Below are 22,259 nucleotides of genomic sequence, written 5' to 3' on the forward strand. Positions count from 1 at the left end.
AGGTTGGAAGAAACTTCCAAGTCCACACCTGGAATACTGAATCCAACTTTGGTCACCACGATACAAAAATAGATATGGAGACTCTAGAAAGAGTTTAGCAACAAAGATGATTAGAAGGCTGGAGGCCAAAACATGATGCTATTTCTGCTCTTACATTAGCAGACTAGTATGAAATATTATTACAAAAATAATAACCAAGATAAGAGGATATTAGTTCAAGCCTTAGTTCAGATTCTGCATCCTTTTTTTTTTACTTCATACTTTCACCTGAATTGTATACCCAAACTTGCAGTTTCAGTCATCAGGAGTGGCAGCAAGTATGGCATCTACCGTATGTTGAACACTTCTAGATAGTGTTGGAAGTGACTTCTTGCAAAAACCACTTTCATAGTATATGACACTCAGATACTTGAGTTTTGAAACATCCAATCTGAGCAACAGCAGCAAATGAATTCTTAATTAATTTTTTGACTATGTCCAGTTCTTGACAGTGCTTATTAATCACATCATGGAAGTGTATTTGGAATGAATTTAGTAAAGCTGAGTTTATTTCTTCCACTGAAAAATGGAAAAAATAATCAATAATTGAGGTGGAGGTATTTTTTGTTGGTCAACCCATTTGCACCAAAATCCAGGCCTGTAAAGAAAAACTGAAATATTTGCTTCATGTTAAAAATTGTGATGTTTTGACCCTAATGTGAAAGGTTAAGGCCAGTGGTGAGATTCAGCCAGTTCACACTACTTCGGGAGAACTGGTTGTTAACCTTCTGAGCAGTTTGGTGAACTGGTTGTTGGAAGAGATCATTAGGGCAGAGAACCAGTTGTTAAATTATTTGAATCCCACCACTGGTTAAGGCCACTCATACAGCTGAGTTAGCTAAGGTACAGTATTCTACTTGAAGTCACACAGAATGTCTTTTACCAGCCTTATTATTTTCATCAAGAAAAATTGTGAACTCTCCCTATACTCAAAAACTCTTGTGAGGGCTTTTTCTCACAATTAGCTCTCTACTTCCATATGGAAAAGCTGAATCTTGTATTCATTGCCCAATTCCTTGAATAGCCTGCTGAAAAGACACATGCTCAAAGCCCCCTATTTTGATCATATTTGCAATTCCCACAATTTGTTTTAGCAATGAACCGTCTACTATTTTTGTTTTTAAGTGTCAACTGTTTTCTGAAATATGTAGGGTGTGGCCTGCATATTCAGATATGGCTTTTTCACAAGTGTAGCAATACCCTCCCTTATTTATACATACTGGTGTTCCATCAGTGCTGTAAGATAGTGGTTTTCAAACTGGGCAATTTTAAGATGAGTGGACTTCAGCTCCCAGAATTCCCCAGGCATGCAATTTTTTTTGAAACCAGAGAAGCTAGTAGCCGCACTGGAGAATTCTGAAAATTGGAACCCACGCATCTTGAAGTTGTCAAGTTTAAAAAGCAGTGCTGTAAGAGATGGTGCAAAAACTTGGGAATAATGGAAGAAATGCTGACAATAAACAAATAAGAGATATGAATTTGTTTCTGAACAAACCTACCAAATTTTTTAAGATTATGTACCATATCAGGTCTTCTGCAGTCATGACATAAGCCTAAGACTGAAAATCAGGCTTGTCAGATGTTACATCTTTTCTATCCTGCTCTACGGAGTAGAGGGTTGGTCTCTGACAGAAAACCACTTGAAGAAACTAGAAGCATTTGAAATGTGGATTAACAGACGGCTATTACGTATAAACTGGGTTAACAAAATCACAAATGAGGAGGTGATAAGCCGCCTGGGAAAGCAAAGTGAAATAATCAAAGCCATTAAAAAATGAAAGTTAAGAGTATTTTGGACATGTGATGCGACACCCAGAAAAATACAGCATCCTTCGCTTAATCCTCCAGGGAAAAATTGAAGGCAAACGAGGCCCAGGCAGAAGAAGAACATCATGGCTTCAAAAACCTAAGGGACTGGTTTGGAAAAAACTCAGCAGCACTTTTTCATATGGCTGTTGACAAAAATAGGATTGCCAACATGATCGCCAACGTCCGATGACGGACATGGCACAAGAAGAAGAAGAAGAAGAAGTACCATATCTGTAAATTTGACAATAAAAAATTATTAAATAAATCTGTGAAGTTTGTACCTTGAGAAGTGCTTATTCCTATAGTATACAATTCTTCTAAACTACACATCATATCTCACAAAACAGTGAGTAACAAAACCAAATATCATTTCTGGGTTTCCAGGGATAAGCATATCAGTTCCCCACTGTGGATTTTGTATGAGAAAAAGGGGGGAATTTTCTCAATAGCTCATCCTGCCTGTTCTTCCTATATTTGTTACATACTTGACAATTGACTTTTCAACTTTTTATTTATAGGTAATGGTACATTTACCGACTTTTGTTATGAGCAATGCAACTCCACCCTTGGCAGCAAATATTTTTGCTTTCCAATTGACATTTGCTTTCCAATCCATTCCTTTGAGAATAGCACCAAAGCATTGAAGGATTCTTGGTAGACACATCCATGCTATAGCAAGTGAAATCAATTAATTTCAAGTAAAGGATGTTTTAAGTAGTACTATTTCTTGCCAGCAAAAATTAGATCAATTAGATCAGCGTCAGTGGGATGCAATCAGTGTGCTCTTGACTGATAATTGGCAATTACCATCAGAAAACAAGCTAGTCCAGCAAAATTTCATGTTAAGGTATGAGGTTTTTTTTAAACCCAATTTGCACTTTTTTTAGTTGAATGTATGAGATCATAGTTCCACTTGGTACATTCATGTGGAGTTGCTGTAGTTAAACACGCTTGAAATCTTTTCATTATTGTTGTTTCTGAGTGTTAGTTACTAGTTATATTATCTTGTATATTCTTCAATGAACCTGTTTTCAGCCAATGATTAATTTTTGTGGTGCAATAACAACGACCCTTGGCTGATTTGGCCAACTGACTGGCACTGTATCCAGGGATATGGTACCAAGACAGTGAATGGCATGGTTTTAACCAGCTGACAGTGACAGGAGTTGAGGCAGTGAGAAGGATCTGGCAGAGAAATATGGGAGGCAGACCACCTGATAAATCTACTGAATTCAAACCAGAATGATCTGCAGACTGTAGTTTGAGATCCAGTACCTCCGTTCCATGGAATACCAGGTTGTGGAGTTGAGCTGCCAGATATTGGGATAGGCAGTTATCTGTCAAATATTCTATACCACCCCCAGTGCATGTCAGTTATTTTGGGGGCTTGTTTTAAAAATGGGTTTAGTGCTCTTCTGAAATAGGTGGTTCTGAAATCTTCAGTAAAACTAATGTATGTGTACAGTACATACACTTAAAGTCTGGCTAATCAATAACATACAGTAAACCTTAAGCAGAGGACAAGGAAGTTCTTCCAATTAATGTGCTTATTTGCTTCAAAACATAGGTACAGAACAGCTGTGCTTTGGTTTAGTTGAATTCACATGAGGGTTTCTTGAACAGTATTGGAAACATGTGGATGCACTCTAAAAAATAATTTGCTGTTCAGATATGTTTTTTTTAATTCCTCTATTCTTAGAAATCAAAGGAAAGGGATGTCTAATGTTAGCTTGTTTGAGCACTACTGTATTTCCACAAGTTTGGTTAATATTATACAGCAACAGCATATCAGACATAAATCCATCCCTGATAGTTTGAATAATTTTCAAAGTTTCATCTTGATTTTAATTCTCCAGAAGGAAGCAGTATTTGATGCTTTAAGGAAAGAAATTTGTTTTTGAATGGGATCCCTGGCCCATATAATCCAGCAATCTGTTTTCACAGTGGTCAATCAACTGCACAAGGAAGCCCAATGGTCTCCCAGTAGATGGCTTTAAGAGGGAGTCACATTGTCATGAAAGCTACTATACACTGATCATCTTGACTTTGATAAGTTGGGCCAACTGTCTTATGAAACCAGGAAAGCTAGGAGCAGGGGTGAAATGCTACCAGTTCGCTCCAGTTCGGGCGAACCAGTAGCAATAAAAACTACTGGTTCGGGAGAACTGGTAGTAAAAAAATAGCTACTGGGTCGAACAGGTAGTTTAAAAAAGCTACGATCCGTGATTACCTGTGCCGTGCAGTTTAGCTTTGCTAGAAAGCAGAAAACAGCTGCAACTGATCCCCCCCTCGCTGTTCTACTTACCTTCCCAAGCCTCCTTTTGGCATGTACTGCGCATGCAGTAGAGTAAAATTTAGCATAGCCAGCGAACTGGTTCAGATTTCACCCCTGGCTAGGAGCCAGCACTTTATTTCATGTCAGGGAATTCCATAGTTCCATAGATTTTTTTTGAAAAAAATCCTTTTATCTGTCCTGCTTTTTTGTCCAGGATTCATATTCAAAGATTAATTGTTGTGGTCTTAATGCCTTAAAATGTCCTTGTCAACCATGTCCTCAAAGGGATGGCATTATCGTCTGTTATTTATTTCACAAGTAATCTCTTCAGATGAAAAGGTATTTTGCTTCATGAGAGTCAGCCAAGTATTCTTCTATGCTCATTTGAAAAAAAAAAAGGATCCTTTTTTTAATCCATCAGTGCTTGGAAATATCAGAGTAGTAACCCTCTGTACATGTATAGTACTGGCCAGATTTTGGCAGAAAGGTGAAATTACTCAAGATTTGTGTAGTAATTATGAAGTTTTGGCCCTACAGAATTAGGTTAGCTCTCATATTGCTGGCTTTTGGACATATACTAAAGAAGTTTATTCTTTCACAAGGGTTTCAGTGATTAACGAAGAAACTATTACAGAGTAAATTTAATAATATAGATGCAATTACAGTATTGGATTTAGAGACTTTGCCTGAGCCAAGCTAAATGGCTTTCTTCTTCCTTCACCTATCTTTTGTTCTATCATCTATCACTATTATTGGCTTTTTGCTGTCCATATGAATACTGTAGTATAACAGTATAATTTACATATATATAATTTTTTAAAATTTTTGCTGATGTTCAGTGATCAACAGATAGAATTTAAAACAAGTTTTTCACCCAAAGTTCACAAAGCAGAGTCTTCACAATTCTTACCTATGATGTAACCAAATTACAAAAAAATGGCTGAGACAGCTGTAGTACAAGGACAGAAAAACCTGTTTTTATTGCACTGGTTTTATTACTGCTTTAAAACCAGATAATGGTATTCAGATAAGGACTGAGAAGAAAGATAAGTCTTTGGCAGCAAACCAATACAAAAATCTGTACAGGTAATTCCTCTAAATTCAACAAGATTACTTCTGAGTTCTGGCATTAATTAAATAATCTATTTGGCAGGCAATGAATATCAGTTCCAGGCAAAAAAGAAAATAAATGCTGTAGTTATAACTGTTTTAAACCGAGGATCTATAAATATCTCTGAAGGTTGTTTACTTGTACTCTTTGGTTTTACCAAATGTAAAATGTATTTCAGAAAGTCTAATGATCTTCCTTCTGGATATTTATCTACACAGGATGGTGAGATTGGAAGGTACTGCATTACGGTGCAGCAGACAAACCTAAACTTACAGCATATAGACGTGATTTCCAACATCTCAATTTAGAATGGCCATCTAAAAGTTCTATGTATTCTTACTGTATCTATATGCAGAAGTATACTTAATGGAAAGTGTCTGTAACTCTTGGCCATGTTAAATGATACCTACAAGCGAAGTTGCTCTCTGGAGGGGAAAAAATTCTGCTAAATTGTAGACTTGTAGTGGAAAAGACTATAGACCTAAGTATTTAAAAATGTATATACAGCATTTCATTTTATTAAAAACACATTAGATTTACAATAAAATGATCAAAAGAACGATAAGATACAGTGAAATAAGTTCATTAAAAAATGAAAGCCAAGGCAATTCTACTATTCTTGGTGTAGTTAAATTGAAGAAATAGTAGAAGTGCCAGAACAAAATGGTCTTTGTTGACAAAGTGAGAACCTGTCCAATTTCAGTGAGAGATCATTTCACATATAGATAGTCCTTGACTTACAACTGTTCATTTAGTAACTGAAGTTACAACAGCATTGAAAAAAGTGACCCTTTTTCATACTTACAACCATTGCAGCATTCCTGTGGTCATGTGATCAAAATTTAGAAGCTTGGCAACTGGCTCATACTTATGACCGTTGCTGTTTACCAAGGTCACGTGATCACCTTTTGCAACCTTTTGACAAGCAAAATCAATGGGGAAGCCAGATTCACTTAACAACCGTGTTACCAGCTTATCAACAGCAGTGATTCACTTAACAGCTGTAGCAACGAAGATTGCAAAATGAAGCAAAATTCACTTAACAACTGTCTCACTTAGCAACAGAAATTTTGGGCTCAACTGTGGTTGTAAATCAAGGATTACCTGTAGTAGCCCCACACTGGAGAATTCTTCTGTCATATCATTGTTACATGAGCATCAGCAGGTCATTATAGCACAGGAAGGAAGCCATCCCCTAGAAAACTGTAAGTACAGTTGATTTAATTAAAAAAAAAAACATGGTTCCTAAAGACAACAAATGTTCAACAGTAATTAGTTTAATTTGGAAAGTTTTAAAATTGTTCTCCATTTCCTTTTGTGATATTTTACATAAAAGCAGACTGTATATGTTTTTATAGACAGTGTGTCTGCATTCAAGCAGTATCTAGAGACACAAAATCCCACTCAAACTTTCCTCCTGGTCCAGGTTTCATTTCGGGTTGCTTCTCTTTGTGCAGCAACAAACCACAAAGCACACCAAGTCAGCTGATTCATAGAAATCTCCTAGGTGATAACAGAAATTCTAAAGTTAGTTATAATGAACAGACGTTAAAAAAAACCCATAGAATTCAACCACCTTGATTACACTATCTATCAGCCAGTATCTTAGATCACTACCAAAGCCTTTTAAGAACTAGTGCCACGTATAGATTTGTAAGAAAGTACTTCATAATCAGAGACCAGTCAATATTTTTCCCAACAGTGGAACAAACAGGGATGTTTTCCCAGTTCCTAAATCAAAAAACCCAAGAAGGCTAACACAGTACTTCAAATAAGCAACATCAAGTGACTAATAGCCTTGAGATCAACCTTAATAGTGCTATGGATTTGGCTCAGAATCAAGTTGGCAACTACTACAGTTCTTTCAACTCTACTGTTGCCATTAGGTAACAAAAGTATTTCTGGATTGTTAGCAACTGCTTCCTCCATATAAAATGCACTGCATTGGTCCAAATGAAAGATTGCTAGAGGATCAATAAATAAGGATTGGCATTCTCAATCTAGGTTCAACCATAATCAATGTGTTTGGCCAATGCTGGGTGGACTCCATAAATGCTAGGCCTCCAGTGATAAAACTGGATCAAGGATGATACAGTAGTGGCCCAAATTGTGGAAACCTTTTGAGAAAAGTGTATTTTTGAGGTTTGATGGCTAATAACACCACTTTTCTTTGGAGTTTCAATCATATTCCACTGCTGGAATGGCCTGGGAATAGCCCAGACCTTAACCCAATTGAAAATCCATGGAGTCGACTAAAGAAACTTGTTAGTCAGAAGCGATCCAGCAATAAAACCCAGTTAATAGGAGCAATCATTCAATTTTGGTTTCACATTATAGCAGCTGCAGAACTAAAAGACTTGGTTCACTCCAAGGGAAGACATTGTAAGGCCGTAATTCATGCTAAAGGTTACCCAACTATTGACATGGTGATAATTTTTGTATATCTAGTTTTTTCTATGTGTTTCACTTTTCTTCTTTATACTGTAACTGCTATTCTAATAGCAAATTAGATAGCAAAAGTTATTGCATTACATTCTTGATTAAATTATCTTTCCATTGATATATAATTTTACGGTATTACTCCCCCCCAAAAAGTGATGTTATTAGCTAGTTTTAGAAAGTACACTTTCCCCAAAAGGTTTCCACAATTTTGGCCACTATTGTACCTCTAGTATGTACACCTCCTTCAGAAAGAGTTTCCTATCCTCTTTCAGATCATGAGAACTACCCACTCAGCAGGACCTCCATCTTGTTAGATTTAAATTGCTTGGCCAACATTTAACACATTATTGCCTCCAGACTGATCAAGCACATACGCTCTTGGCTCAGAAGAGAAGAAAAAAGCTGAATATTATCTGCATATTGGTAGAACCTTGTCACCAAATACCTGATGATCAGTTCCAGCAGAGTCATACAGAGATTGAAACACATGGAAGACAGACTGAAATTTTATGATTAAAATGTTATTTACTGGTCTAGTTTTTAATTGAGTTGAAAGTTCAGGCTTTAAGCAGACATGGGAATATTCGGTATACTGTTGTACCTTCTTATTTCTCTACAACAAAGTACAGAAATGGCTTGCTTGAGTAACTGCTAGAGCGGTGATGGTGAGCCTTTTGGGCTCAATATGTCAAAAATTTAGAAAGTGCCTAACATGACTCTGCTGGCATGTCACCATCTCCCCCAATCATTGCTTTGTGCAAAATTTATTTTATTTATTTTATTTTATTTATATGCCGCCCTATCTCCATAGGACTCAGGGCGGCTCACAACAATAAAATATCCAATTAAAATATATGTTAATCCCCCCAGTCCAGGTTGAACAACCATGTCTTTAAGTTGCGGCGGAAGGTGCGGAGGTCAGGGGCCAACCGGAGCCCCAGAGGAAGTTGGTTCCAGAGGGTGGGAGCACCCACAGAGAAAGCTCTACCTCTAGGGGTCGCCAGTCGACACTGTCTAGCCGACGGCACCCTGAGTAGGCCCTCCCTTGAGAACGCACCGGGCTATGGGGAGCTGTTGCTGGTTGCAGATGGTCCGACAAATATCCTGGGCCTAAGCCATGAAGGGCTTTATAGGTCATCACCAGCACCTTGAATCTCACCCGGAGGGCAACCAATGCAAGTCGTGCAGGAGAGGTGTAGCATGGGCGTATTGGGAACCACCCATCACGACCCGCGTGGCTGCATTCTGTACCAGCTGAAGTCTCCGGATGATCCTCAAGGGCAGCCCTAGGTAGAGAGCTCCTGAGCTGTTGTGAAACAAAAGCCTTCTGCAACACCCAGGAAAAATGTGCTTGAAATAACCATCTAAGAATCAAAGCACATTTAACTGCATGTATTACTGCTTAAATTGATACCACTTGCAGCGAGTCCTGTTACACAGAAAAGTTTTTATAAGCAATAGCAATAGCACTTAGACTTACATACCGCTTCACAGTGCTTTTATAGCCCTCTCTAAGTGGTTTACATTCAGCATATTGCCCCCAACAATCTGGGGGCAATATGCCCACCAATTACCCACCTCAGAAGGATGGAAGGCTGAGTCAACCTTGAGACTGGTGAGATTTGAACTGCCAAATTGCAGGCAGCCGGTAATCAGCAGAAATAGCCTGTAGTACTGCACTCTAACCACTGAGCCACCACAGCTCATAAGAAGGTAACATCTTACCTTATTTACTGAGCCTTTGTTACTTCTATTGTTCCATTAGGTGGAAGCACTGTAGTCAATGAAAGGACTTCCAGTTCAGGCGCATCAAAAAAGTACGCCTATATTAATGGGGAGCAAGAGGGAGATAATCAGAACATCACAAATATCACAATCCAATATATTTGTATAGGTAGTCCTCAATGTATGACTGTTCGCTTAGTGATTATTCAAAGCTACGACAATCCCCAGAAAAGGTATTTGCAATCCGGATTTGAAGTTGTGATTTGAAGCCATCACCCCATAATCACATTTTGGCTATTCGGCAACAGGCCCACATTTATGGACGTGTCCCACACATAAAGTGATCATGATTTACATCTTTTCCATGTACTTCTGGTTTTTAGCAAAAATGCCCATTGTGGACAATGGATTTACTTAGCAGCCACAGCATTCATTTAATGACTACCACAAAAAAGGTTGTAAAATTGGGTACAGTCATGGGATGACCTGCTTCATGAATGGCATGACTTACGGGTGTAATTCCATGCTCAATTACAGTTGTAAATCAAGGACTACCCGTAATGTACATGGACAGGGAACAGTCAACATAGAAATAACAAAATATTCAAAGATGACCAAGATAGGAGATGCAGAGTGTCAGATATGGAAAAACAATATAAAACACTATTTATAGTAGATCTATTTGAAAAGTATAGTACAGGTAGTCCTCGATGTAAGTTCATTTAGTGACCATTCAAAGTTACAACGGAACTGAAAAAGTGACTTGCCCATTTTTCACACTTATATCCTTTGTAGTCACCCCATGCTCATGTGATCAAAATTCAGATACTTGGCTACTGATTCATTCTTATGACCACTGCTATTACTAAGGTCATGTGATCACCTTTTGCAACCTTTTGACAAGCAAAATCAATGGGGAAGCCACATTCAACACAGTAACAACCTTGTTACCAGCTTATCAGCTGCAGCGATTCATTTAACAATCATGGCAAGAAAGGTCATAAAATGGGGCAAAATTCACTTAACAAATGTCTCACTGAACAGCAGAAATTTTGGGCTCAATTGTTGTCATAGGTTGAGGACAACCTATAGTAAAGATGACAAAGGATATAAGTCAAAAGTTACTTAGTAATTGAAAACTCGGTTAATTCTCTCTCCAACAAGCCTCCTGGGATTCCCTCCAACAAGTTTCTAGAGATATTTAAGTAACATTGTACACTTACATGCATATGGATACACACAAATATACAATATATGCTGTAAGTAGCTTGCAAATATTCTGAATGTATTAATTAGACATGTCATTGTCTAATTCTACAACAGCTAATCAAATCTAAATAAAATCAATATTGAAAAATAAAAATGGAATAACTGAAAATAATACTTGACAAGTTGAAAATTGTCATACCAAACAACCAACAGCCAGTAAGGCATGAAGAAGGACAACTGTCACAATTGTAGCCATTGCGATTCGCCGGTTGTCATCTCTAACGGCAGGCCAAAATGTCATTACTAGAACAGATCCTGAAAGACACAGAGCAAATGCCACCAGAACCCATCGGAGAATTTTCTGTGGAATGATCCATAAAATCTGCAAGAGAAAAGGAAAGAAATAAAGTCCTGGCTTTACTGGCTGCAAAGTAAAACATTTTAATCTGCTATCCCTATCTAAGTCTGCACTACTATTAATCTTCTCATCGTTCCCATCACCCATCTCCAGTGGTGGGTTGCCCCTGGTTCGCACTGGTTCTATAGAACCAGTAGTAAAACCAGCGGGAGGCTCTGCCCATTGACCCCACTGTCATTAGAAAGCTTCTGCGCAGAAGAGCGCATGTGCGGCCCTGTTGCAAACTGGTAGTAAAGGTAAGTAGAACCCACCCCTGCCCATCTTCTTCCACTTATGACTGTATGACTGTAACTTTGTTGCTTGGATTCTTACAATTTATATTGATATTGTTTCCTGATTGCTTATTTGTACCCTATAACTATCATTAAGTGTTGTACCTTATGATTCTTGATGAACGTATCTTTTCTTCTATGTACACTGAGAGCATATGCACCAAGACAAATTCCTTGTATGTCAAATCACACTTGGCCAATAAAAAGAAAAAAAACTAGGTACACCATCTCCATCACTTGTGATGGAGAAACCTGCCATACAGGAGTAGTACAATTGTCTCATCACATGACAAGAAACCCTGTGGAATCACATGCAGTCCTGTATCTTTGTCCAGTCAAACACTTGTAGCATCTCTATCAACACACATTTGTGAGAAGGACGGCTATGGTCTCTGTCACCTTTCAGACATTTTGAAACCTTTCTCCAGCTTGAGGCCCTCCCCAGTAGGTAGGTAGGTAGGGACTGCAATCCCTAGGGTTCTCAGCTGCCATCACTAAATCAAGAAGTAATAGACTAAACAACTGAATTATGTCACCCATCACATAATACAGATCTGTCAGTTAAATTTTGCATGTGGAATATCAAAAACTGGTACTAGTCTATTTAGCTATTCCACATATTGTCACCTGTTCTTCCTAAAATACTTAATTGTACACTACTTACCGCTGTTGGTATATAAATGAAGAGTGAATAGCCATAAACACACACAATCTCAAGAAAGGAGTAGGAGACAATGTTCACAACTTTATTGTTTCTCCACATAAGGAATCCCCAGAGAGCAAGAGGAACTAGCCAAGCATAAGCATAGATGGCTGTCGCAGCTATGGAGACTATAAAGAGATGTATTTTAGGATTATGATTCAAGATTAACAGGCATTTACATCATAACATGTTCGGCTTCATGAACTGCAGAGTAAACTATGCAAGAACCAGTGATATCCCTCCAGAATTTTCTTTAAAATTTATTAATCTAAATGAGGACCTTTACGCTATATACCAAACCTTGGAAAGTGACAGTTTCTCTATCCCATCACTTGGGGGTGGGGGTGGGGGGGAAGGAATCAAGTGTTGAAACGAGTGACTGAAATCATCCCTAAGCCTCTGGCTCATACAATTTAACATTCATACATTTAGAACTCTGTTTTTCAATTCTATTTGATGCCTTGACTACTCACCGGTGTTGAAAGTAGGCCATGTGTTAAGCAATCAATAATATACTGATCTGCCAAGGAATGTGTGGATTCTGAGAGAGCCTCTTCATGTATCTATTAGAATAGGAAGCTATTTTGGGGACCTCAAGATGTGCATGTATCTTACTCATTTATTGTTCTCTCCTTGCATGTCAATGTGCCAAGCTACACATCTTTTAAAATAGAAACCCCTGGACAAATGAGCAATTCAGGACAGAACTGCTAATTAAAGAATTTAGCAGGACACAAAGTTATGAGTGTATGGCAATATAATTCTGGGCTGAATATCCAACTTGACAAGTTATTTGTTTCTTAATTTATGTGAGGGGTGACTATCACCTTGCTGCTCTTCTCACAAGTAGTGAACCCATCCATTCTGGTTACTGCTGTGGTTTACAAGGTGGACAATGACACAACTGGTCTTTCCTTGCCTGGGATGGATCCAGGAAGCATCTGCTCCAGGCTGGTTGAGAATATACATCATGGTACAATTAGCAGAAGCAGCCAAGCAAATGCATCTCTTTTACTAGTGATTATTCATGTTGGTGAGCTTGGCATCATCTCTTCCTAGACTCTATCCCAGGTTTGGGTCTCTTCACCCTTCAAATGTTTGTGAACTTCTTTCTTGCCTTCTTCTGAAGTCAAAGCTGTACAGATGCTGTACTTCCTGCCTACCCACCTTTCACCTTTCGGCTACGTAGAGCTAGAGGCATTGATTCCAGGGTTTGGCTACAATGCCAAGCCTCCTGTGGGTGGTTTGCTTGAGCTCAGCATGTCAGGTTTGTTTTCTGTCCTGAATGATGTCTACAGAGTAAGTGATGCTTCTCCTCCCTGTTGGAACATGGCATGGATGCCTTCCTCCTGCCTCCCCTGAGAATCAGAGTTCCTTGCCTGCCTTTCAACATTCTGGCTACAAAGAAATCAGCAACCTTCCTCAAACTGGTTCACCACAATCCCCGCTACCGTACTCTTCCATTGAATAAAAACTGAATAGATACAAACTGTTTTAAATAATTTTACGAACCTTTGCGGAAATCTGGCACGTAATGAAAATCATGTTTACCCAGATGGATGAAGAATTTTGAAAGGTTACCACTAATTGCAACAGCAAAGACTAGCGTGGCACATATCCAAAATGGACCTTAATTGAAACAAAAGCAATTTCCCATTTTAGTTTGATTGGCTTATTTTGTATTCAGCGCAAAAGCGGGAGAAGATCCCTTATTCAAAATTATATTGTTTGCACATACCATAAAGATCAGGATTACTCCGAATGTACAGTCTCACGAAGTTTTTCCCTGGCACTGGAAATACAGAACCTTTGATTCTGTCCAAAACCTGATAATAATTAAAGCAGCATATATCATATGGCTGAAGATAAATAAACTATTTAAATTAAAGAAATACCAAACACATTTTGAATTTAACAAAACCATCTATACATTGCCCCATTGGAAATCAGAATCTTAAGGAAATTAAGTATGGTTTATTCAGTCAGAAATAAACAATGTGCAACATATTGCTTGCATTCATACATCAAGAAACCAAAAGCAAACAAATTACATTATGATTTGGATAATTAAATCCAGCCATTTTCCTTCTAATTTAACAAAAAAAAAAAAAAAGCCTTGTTAGTTCCCTTAATCATAGGTTTGGTTTGCAAATAAGCTAACTCGTAAATTGGTACGTGCTTGCTTTGAGCATTTAATGAATTCAACCATTGTAGTTTTAATGTTAGGTGTAAGCCTGGTCGCTTTGAATTCTGAAAAAAAACACACAGTAAAAATAGTACAATGTGGTGATGGCTATAAGTGAGATAAAACAACGGAGGTCTTTCCCCCTGAGCAGCAAATAAAGGTTTATTAGATCAATACTACATGCATGGTAAGGTATACCAATCAGTTAGTAACTGATTCAAAGATCAAACAAGATGGAAGGGGTATGCTGAACTACTGTATAGTAGAAATGTCAACATCCAAGATTATTTAGGAAATATCTCTCTCTTGCAAGAACTTCTAGTACTAGAAGAAGTAGTTAGAAGTTAGCTACAGTAACAGGAGTGGGTTCTAAATTTTTTTACTACCGGTTCTGTGGGCGTGGCTTAATTTGTGGGCATGGCTTGATGGCCATATGACAATTCTTTAGGATTTAACAGAGGTACTGGTCTACCAGGCTTTTAACTGCTTGTAGAGCTGTACCAGTCTACTCATTTGTTTTTGGAGGCACCGGTCTACCCATTTATTTTTGTAGGCACCGGTCTACTCATTTGTTTTTGCAGGCACCAGTCTACTCATTTGTTTTTGGAGGTACTGGTCTACCCATTTATTTTTGCAGGCACTGGTCTACTCATTGGTTTTTGGAGGCACTGGTCTACCACCACACTGTCTTTTAACACTGATCAGCTGTAGGGCGGCCCTTTGAAGCCCCGAGGCAAGAGTTTAAACAGTTTTTTTCCCAGCCGATCAGCTGGGACTCAGGAGGCAGCAATAGATTGGGGGTGGGGCCAAATAAAAGGTAAGAATAACGGGGGGTGGCGGGGGTGGGAAGAACCGGTTCGGTGACATCATATCGTCACCGCTACTGGCTCGGCGGAACCGGGCGGAACCGGGAGGAACCGCTGTACAGTAAGTCATGGAATACCCACAGGAATATGGCAAGCAACAGGAGCAGAATCAGTCAAAGTTCTAACCAAGCTATGGCAGCAAATCTGGAAAGCCATGCTAAAGAACTACAATCTGTGAAGCAGCCAGCAGATTGGAAGAGGTCAATCTACATTCCAACACTAAAAACAGGTGACTTAATAGAACATGCAAACTATTGTACAATATCCTTAATTTCACAATCGCAGGCAAAGTAGTAGGTCATACAATGCAGACTGGAGCCCTGCACTGAAAAAAGAAATGCCAAATGTTCAAGAAGGTTTTTAAAAGGGACAAAAGACATGAAACTTTATGACGGTTGCAGTATCCTGGAGTCATGTGATCATCTTTTGTGACCTTCTGATGAACAAACTCAATGGGGAAGCCAGATTCACTTAACAACCAGGTTACTCACTTCTTAACTGCAGTGATTCTCTTAACAATTGTCGCAAGAAATGTTGTAAAATGGGGCAAAACTCACTTAACAAATGTCTCATTTAATAACAGAAATTTGGGGGCTCAATTATGGTTGTATGAAGAATAAGAAAAATCTAAAAAAATAATAAATGGTCATGAAAAAGTACAAAAATGCTATCCACAAAAGTTCTATCCCAACTATTTAAATTGGCAAAAAGAAGCAATAGATATTTGGAAGGTTTTCAAAAGGAATGGTCATGTATACCTTTTTGTTAAGTCACATATGGACAAGGAAGTAGCAAAATAAATACAGAGCAGGATCTGCTATGCAGGATTGGCTCACGGAAACAAAAAAAACCACCCCTATTTCATTAAAGTAAACACATTATGCACATGGTGCACTATACACATATGTGGAGATGACAAACCTGGTACGTATCCACATCAAAAAATGTCTGATAATATTCAAATGTCCAGAATGGAGCACTTTTCTTCTGCCCAGCAAGCAACTGGAAGATAGGATTTTTAGAAGAAAGTACAGGTTTACTTCTTATTCAAATATATTATTTACACATACAAACAATGTCACTTATGTTAGAAACAGGAACCACTCCGGAGAAAATTGAATTTGACATTTGTGCTGGAAAGCAGAGCTTTCAGGAAAATCTATGCCACATATTCTATGTTAGGGTTACTTACATTGTGTTAATTCTACAAACTCATCTCATTGAAAGCACATGCATGTATTTTTGCCAAGTCTCTTGTCAGAAAGAGAGATAACCTGGCATCAACCTGGCCAAAGCCCAATAATTTAGACCATGCTCTAGTGAACTAAAAGAATATATATGTATGTATGACTGGGAATGATGAAATGATTTGATTTACGGTTTGACCCAAACCCAGTTTTTACTTATTTCTTCATTCCCAGTCATATGTGCATATATAGTCTTTCCATCTGTAGGCTAGATAGCTGTGAGTTTACTCAATCTATCTCAAAGTCTGTATAGGAGCTCAGATTTAATATCAAAGGCAATCAAGTAGTGTCACTAAATTTCTGCCCATTGACAGGAACAAAAATCCCTTCTAAAGTTCTTGGAGAGAAGATTTATATCCAGTTTGCATTGCTATTAGAAGTGGAAAAAAGCCATGCAGAATATCCTAAAGTTAAAGTTAATCATAATCTGTTTACATATGAGTGGATCCCCTTAATATTGACTTATTGAACCAGAAACGCAAACCAAGATTGTAACAATGGCAACAGCACCTTTCTATATCAGCACAATGCTATTGAATGATTCAACACAATAACACTATATTAAGGGAAAAATCCCACATCCCATTAGATGGTTTTGAGCTGCAATCTAAATTTATAGTATATGAATCATCCCAAGACTATTCTAGTGTCTCTCTTTCCTGCAGAGAGTTGTCCTTAATAGTTTCTACCGCATTTTTATACACAATATGTGCAGTGTTTATTAACAATATGAAGAAGAACAGCAGTTGTCGGATAGAATCAGTATGTTTTCATCACACCTCAGTTTTATCAGAATCATCTGTCCCCAGAAGTTCATCGTCTTCTTCTCTTCCAGATTCATGCAGACGTCCATGTTTTTTCTTTGGTTTTTCAGTAGGTTCATCAATACTTATAGTGACGGCATCTGGATTGGCTGCCAACAAGTTGGCTGCATCGTCAAATTCTGAAAAACAAACATTTCCTGCAAAAGACTTTATTTTTCTTAGTGTTTCCTCTCAAAGCATACAGTTATACGGTATTAACTCTTGCATCATATTCTAAAGTAAATATATTGTCAAATTACCAAGACATTTGTTTACTCAGTTAAACAAAGCTTTGGATCCGGGCCCAGAACTGAGTTCATTAGAACTGTTATTTATTAAAAATTATGTTTTTCATTATACTGTATTCTGAAATTGAATATAAAAAGAAGCACCACAAAGCAGAAACCCAACCCGGAGACTTGTAACAAGTAGCAGTTCAACTAACAAACAATACTTACTTAACATCAGGAAGATTTCTGGCGTATTACACCTTCTCAGTTACTTGAGTTAATCTTATTGTATAACTATAACGAATATGCTTTGAATGAAACCAAAGGCCCATCTATTGCATCTCCTGTTTAATTGTAAATTAAATGCCAAAGGAGAAGCTGGCATTAGATTTAAGCAGAATATTTTGTGGAGAAGATAAAAAGAATGAAATAGATATGTCATTTGAATTCCCTGGTGAATTAAAAAAAATTACACCTTGAGATAATTCCCATTAGGAAAGGATAATTGTATTCAGTTCCACAATGATAACACTGCTTGTTAAAAAAATAAGTGGCAGCACCATGCATTATAAATGAGATAGAGATTAAATTTGCAAAGCAAAGCAACGACACAAAACAATGTAAAGGTTTTGGAAACCCCTTTTTGAAATGTACCTTGGAATTTGAAGTCATCCACAGCAGCCATTCATGCAGTGATATCCTTAATTTGTTAATAGGAATTGAGCAAAATCCTGAAAAATATAAAGAGAACAAATATTGTCTTAGACTGAAAACCATAATTCTATTCTTCATTGTTGAAACTGATTTCCAAAGCTCTTGCAGCTATTCAATGTCATACAACAGATTCTCCAGTTCATTTCATTTCATCCAGAATACAAATTTGGCACAAGTATTGAGAGGATACATTAACCTACTGGACAGAAATGCCTGCATATAATAGGGGAAAATGCAAATAACTCCACACCAGTACTTTATAAAAGAAATTATCTCTTCTGTTATCTTCTATTAATATTATTAATTCAGCCAATTTGACTTCAAAAAAATACCTTTATATATCTCAATTTAGCTGGATAAAAAGAAAAAAAAAGTCTGAAGTCAAATTGTACAGAGAAGTCATAATCCAATGTTTACTTGAGATCCCATTATGAGTTGCCTCGGTAAGAGGTAAGAGCTACCAACAATAGTGGAACTCACTGAGTGACTTTGCACTAATCACTCTCTTGTCTTATGGGGGGGCGGGGGGGAGGAGGGATGCTGTGTTTACTGGTTTAAGCCTTAGAATGAAAGGGATATTTAGACAGTATCCTGTTTGATTAATGAAGTGATGTTAGTATTAAAAGAAAAATATTGCAATTGCATAGATATATGTGACTAGAATGATGATGTGTATAAAATTATTAATATGAAGATTAATTAATATGATAGTATAATTATGGTTATCATTATTATTAACAATATATGTGTAAGTGATTAAGTCTGTTTCTTTGATTTTTTGAATGCAATTTAAAGAAGCTGTATGGTTATAGTTGAAAGAGATACTAACTGGAAAATACACCATATTCTATAGGTATTGGATATATTATATCAGGGTGGATAAAAATCAATGATTTTTTTAAAAAAATCAAAAAAATCAGATTTTTTTGATTTAAATCAGATTTTTTTAATTTAAATCGGATTTTTTTGATTTTTATCGAATTTATTTTAATAAAAAACTTTTGGGGTAAAAATCTATTGTAAGATAGTTTTCTATTTAAGATATATAAATAATTTAGTTTATTCAGCATGAAATGGAGCTTAGTTATATAGCATGAGGCTGTATATTCTGCAACACTGGGACTATCGGTGAGTCAGCAATGGGTCAAAGGAGTAGCAGAGATGACAGTTGCTCTTTAAAAATTATGAAAACAGATGGATAATTTCAGGGTTTCTTTCTTGAGGGTTATACTATTGAAACTATAACGGAAGATAATATGGATGCTAAAACACATCGGTTTAGATGTTATTGCATACTAGCTAATATTTATATGAAAATTAAAATTTTGTGTAAAAGATAGGAGTAAATAATATGAAATAAGGAAAATGGAATGTAATAATTAGGAATATGTTTATTTGTTTTAAAATGTATGATACTCAAACATCGTGGCATTCACACAATGATATGTATGCATTTAAAAAATAATAATAAAAACTTGATTTAAAAAAAAGAATGAAAGGGATTAAAAATTGGTGAAATTAAAAAAACTTTAATGCAAGGAAAAGAACACTCTGGCTACCATTTAGTCAGAGAAGAAGTGGTGGGAAACTTGCTTTTCCCTCCCTTCTTACAAGGAACTCTTATAGTTGTATTTGGCTAATAAAAAAATCTGTATCTCTAGTAGATGTTGGGGAAAAAAATCTCATCTTAACTGTATTTGAAGCTCAACAAATTTCTTTCGACTTTCACTTGTATATTCTGGTTATTCCATGAAAAATATGAAGCAAAAGCATTTGCTTTTCCAAGTAAAAGAATTCACTTTATAATTTCCACAGTACTGTACTACATTATACTAGAAAATGCTTAACAATGCTTAAGGGATTTTGCAGCAGCACTGTGAAATGTAATCATTTTTGCTGCAGTATGCTTTTTAAAAAAAATCATTTACACAGAAATCTGTATCTGGGTTTCTTTTCTTTCAAGCACACCCTATATTGCTGTCAGGGTCACCCAAGGAGTACAGTACCCTCAAAGAAAACTTATCATCTGGCCAGGTAATCATAAGCACAGGTAACCTCCATCCTCCATCCTTTGCCCATGACTGCAAATTTACAAGTAGGAAGAAATAAAAAAAAAATGTAGCTCAACAGTTAGGAAAAATCTGCTTCTAATTAGGATCATTTAAAGAAAAGCAGATAAAGAATCGCTCTTATGTCGGGGAAAGGGCTTTGATCCAACCACTGTCAATTTCTTGAGCAGAGTTTACAATGCTCATATGTTGACATTCACATCTGACATCTCTTGGGAGTTGGGGGAGGGGGGGGAAATGGGGTTTCGCTAGCCAAACACAGATTTTATCCTTCTCCCTAAAGACAGGCCGCAATCAGAGTCCTACCCAACCACACCACCAGGCGGCGCCGTCGCTACCTCCTCGGGGCAATACAACGATGGAAGACGCAGAGAACCAACCTGTATTGCCGGAAACAGCAGGCACTAAGTAAACCCCTCCCCCTTCTTCGCTGTCTCTAGCTTTTAAAGAGACAGAAGTAGCTTGTCGCATCTTAACCAATCCACTTTGCTCTCCTCCTCCTCCTCCTCCTCCTCCCTCCCTTTAAAGAGACAGCAATCAATTGCAAATACATTTTTTCCCTAGCTTGGTACCCTTAAAATGTGCTCAAACGATGTTCAAATTACAGGAAAAGTTGCAGCCCACGGAGAGCATTACGGAAAAGCTTAAATGGTAAAGCTTTTCCGGAGCATAAAGCTTAAAGCCATGGCAGTTTAAGATATAGTTTAATTATAATGTATTTTTGATTTTTAATGTATTTGAATTAATGTATTGAATTGAATGTATTTGATTTGATTTATTTTGATTTTTAATGTATTTTAATATGCGTTTAATATGTATTTTAACATGTTTCTTACTTGGATTGGGATTGTATATCTTAATTGTTGTGAGCCACCCTGAGTCCTATGGAGCTAGGGCGGCATATAAATCTAATTAAAATAAAATAAAATAAAATAAATAAATAAATATAGTGCAGGGGTCCCAAACTTGGCAGCTTTAAGACTTGTGGATTTCAACTCCCAACCAACCAACTCCAACCAACTCCAATTCTGGGAGTTGAAATCCACAAGTCTTAAAGCTGCCAAGTTTGAAGACCTCTGCTATAGTGGCTATGTTAACCTTTCAGATAGCAGAGTCACCTTAAAGAAAGAAAGAAAGAAAGAAAGAAAAAAAACCACACCAGAAAATCCATTTCCTGAATTGGCTATGACGGTGTCAGCAGGACCGTGGGTGCTCTTAGGAGTTTAAGCAGAGTTGGATTTGAGTAGAATTTGGATAGGAGACCACTCGGCAATCCCAGAACCGTCAATCAGACCCGTGTTCCTCAACCTCAACAACTTTTAAGATCTTTGGACTTGCTGGCTGGCTGGGAAATTCTTGTGAGCCGAAATCCAAATATCTTAAAAGTTGCTGGGATTGAGAAATGCTGAGCTAAACTGGGAAGTCGAAAAGCATCTTAGCAAAAGGTGATAGCAAATCACTTCCATACCGTTGCCAAAACACTCTGCATGAATATAAACTGAGAAGTGACCAAGAGAAAATCTCGGAGATTTCATTTCCTTTACTTATATAATAGGCCTGTGAATTCCGGCTAGGAAGCAAACCCGATTTACCTGTAGCGGCTCTTCTGTACTAAACATGAGCTGCAGTAATATTCGGATACTGCAACTTTTCTAAGATCTTCCAATAAACAATTAGTCAAAGATGCAAATATCTTTTGCATTCTCCCATGAGTCAAAAGATGTATAGTCAATGCTTTTAAACGTCCGACTTCGAAAGGGAAAAACTCAGGAATTCTATATAGAGGTTATTGGTCCAGTTTTGTAAAATGCGATTTTCATTTTCCCCCCCCCCACTCACTTTTTTAGCTGCTTTGATGGGATTCCGGCTTTAAAGACGTTTTTTCCCCCCCGCTACTGTGATATGATCTCGGCTTTCTTTCCTTTTCCTTCTCGTCCCGTTCTCCACTTTTGCAGATGTTCCCAAAGGGATTCGTGGATTAGACATTCGATCACGCGGAGGAAAAAAAATCGACTTTCACTAAAAAAATATATTTATATAAAAGACCCAAATCTGAAGGCGAAACGGAACCCCCTTTTCTGTCTTTTTGTTTTTGCTGATGGGTTTTTTTTTCCCCCACCACCAAGAACGGCGTTACGATGG

The 22,259-nt window shown here is 37.4% G+C and overlaps 2 protein-coding genes across 4 annotated transcripts in view; both read right to left on the reverse strand.

Annotated features, from left to right (window-relative positions):
* Positions 1 to 6,424, reverse strand: part of DIO1 (iodothyronine deiodinase 1) — an 11,074-nt gene extending 4,650 nt beyond the window's left edge. Inside the window, exon 1 of one of the 2 annotated variants that reach the window (XM_070941320.1) lies at positions 6,339 to 6,424. Coding sequence is in view for 1 of the 2 variants with exons in the window: in XM_070941319.1 (XP_070797420.1) it covers positions 4,154 to 4,187 (34 nt within the window). In the remaining variant the exon portion in view is untranslated. Of the gene's footprint in view, positions 1 to 4,153; positions 4,193 to 6,338 lie in introns of those variants that run through there. The other variant, XM_070941319.1, reaches the window with a different exon arrangement.
* Positions 5,733 to 22,244, reverse strand: YIPF1 (Yip1 domain family member 1). 2 transcript variants are annotated; one of them, XM_070941317.1, is made up of 10 exons: positions 21,957 to 22,244; positions 17,989 to 18,065; positions 17,081 to 17,244; positions 15,976 to 16,056; positions 13,742 to 13,829; positions 13,516 to 13,632; positions 11,965 to 12,131; positions 10,810 to 10,992; positions 9,402 to 9,499; positions 5,733 to 6,737 (listed from the first exon to the last, which is right to left on the reverse strand). In XM_070941317.1, exons 2-9 carry the CDS (start codon positions 18,017 to 18,019, stop codon positions 9,407 to 9,409), a joined length of 924 nt encoding a protein of 307 aa, XP_070797418.1. In that variant the 5' UTR covers positions 18,020 to 18,065; positions 21,957 to 22,244; the 3' UTR covers positions 5,733 to 6,737; positions 9,402 to 9,406. The 2 variants fall into 2 exon arrangements, with proteins under 2 accessions (XP_070797418.1, XP_070797417.1); XM_070941316.1 differs by having other exon boundaries at positions 17,081 to 17,262.
* Positions 22,245 to 22,259: the final 15 nt, after the last annotated feature.

This window comes from Pituophis catenifer, unplaced genomic scaffold (assembly GCF_029215685.1).
Source record: "Pituophis catenifer annectens isolate HBS135680 unplaced genomic scaffold, rPitCat1.0.hap2 SCAF_3, whole genome shotgun sequence".
Classification (NCBI taxonomy): Eukaryota; Metazoa; Chordata; class Lepidosauria; order Squamata; family Colubridae; genus Pituophis; species Pituophis catenifer.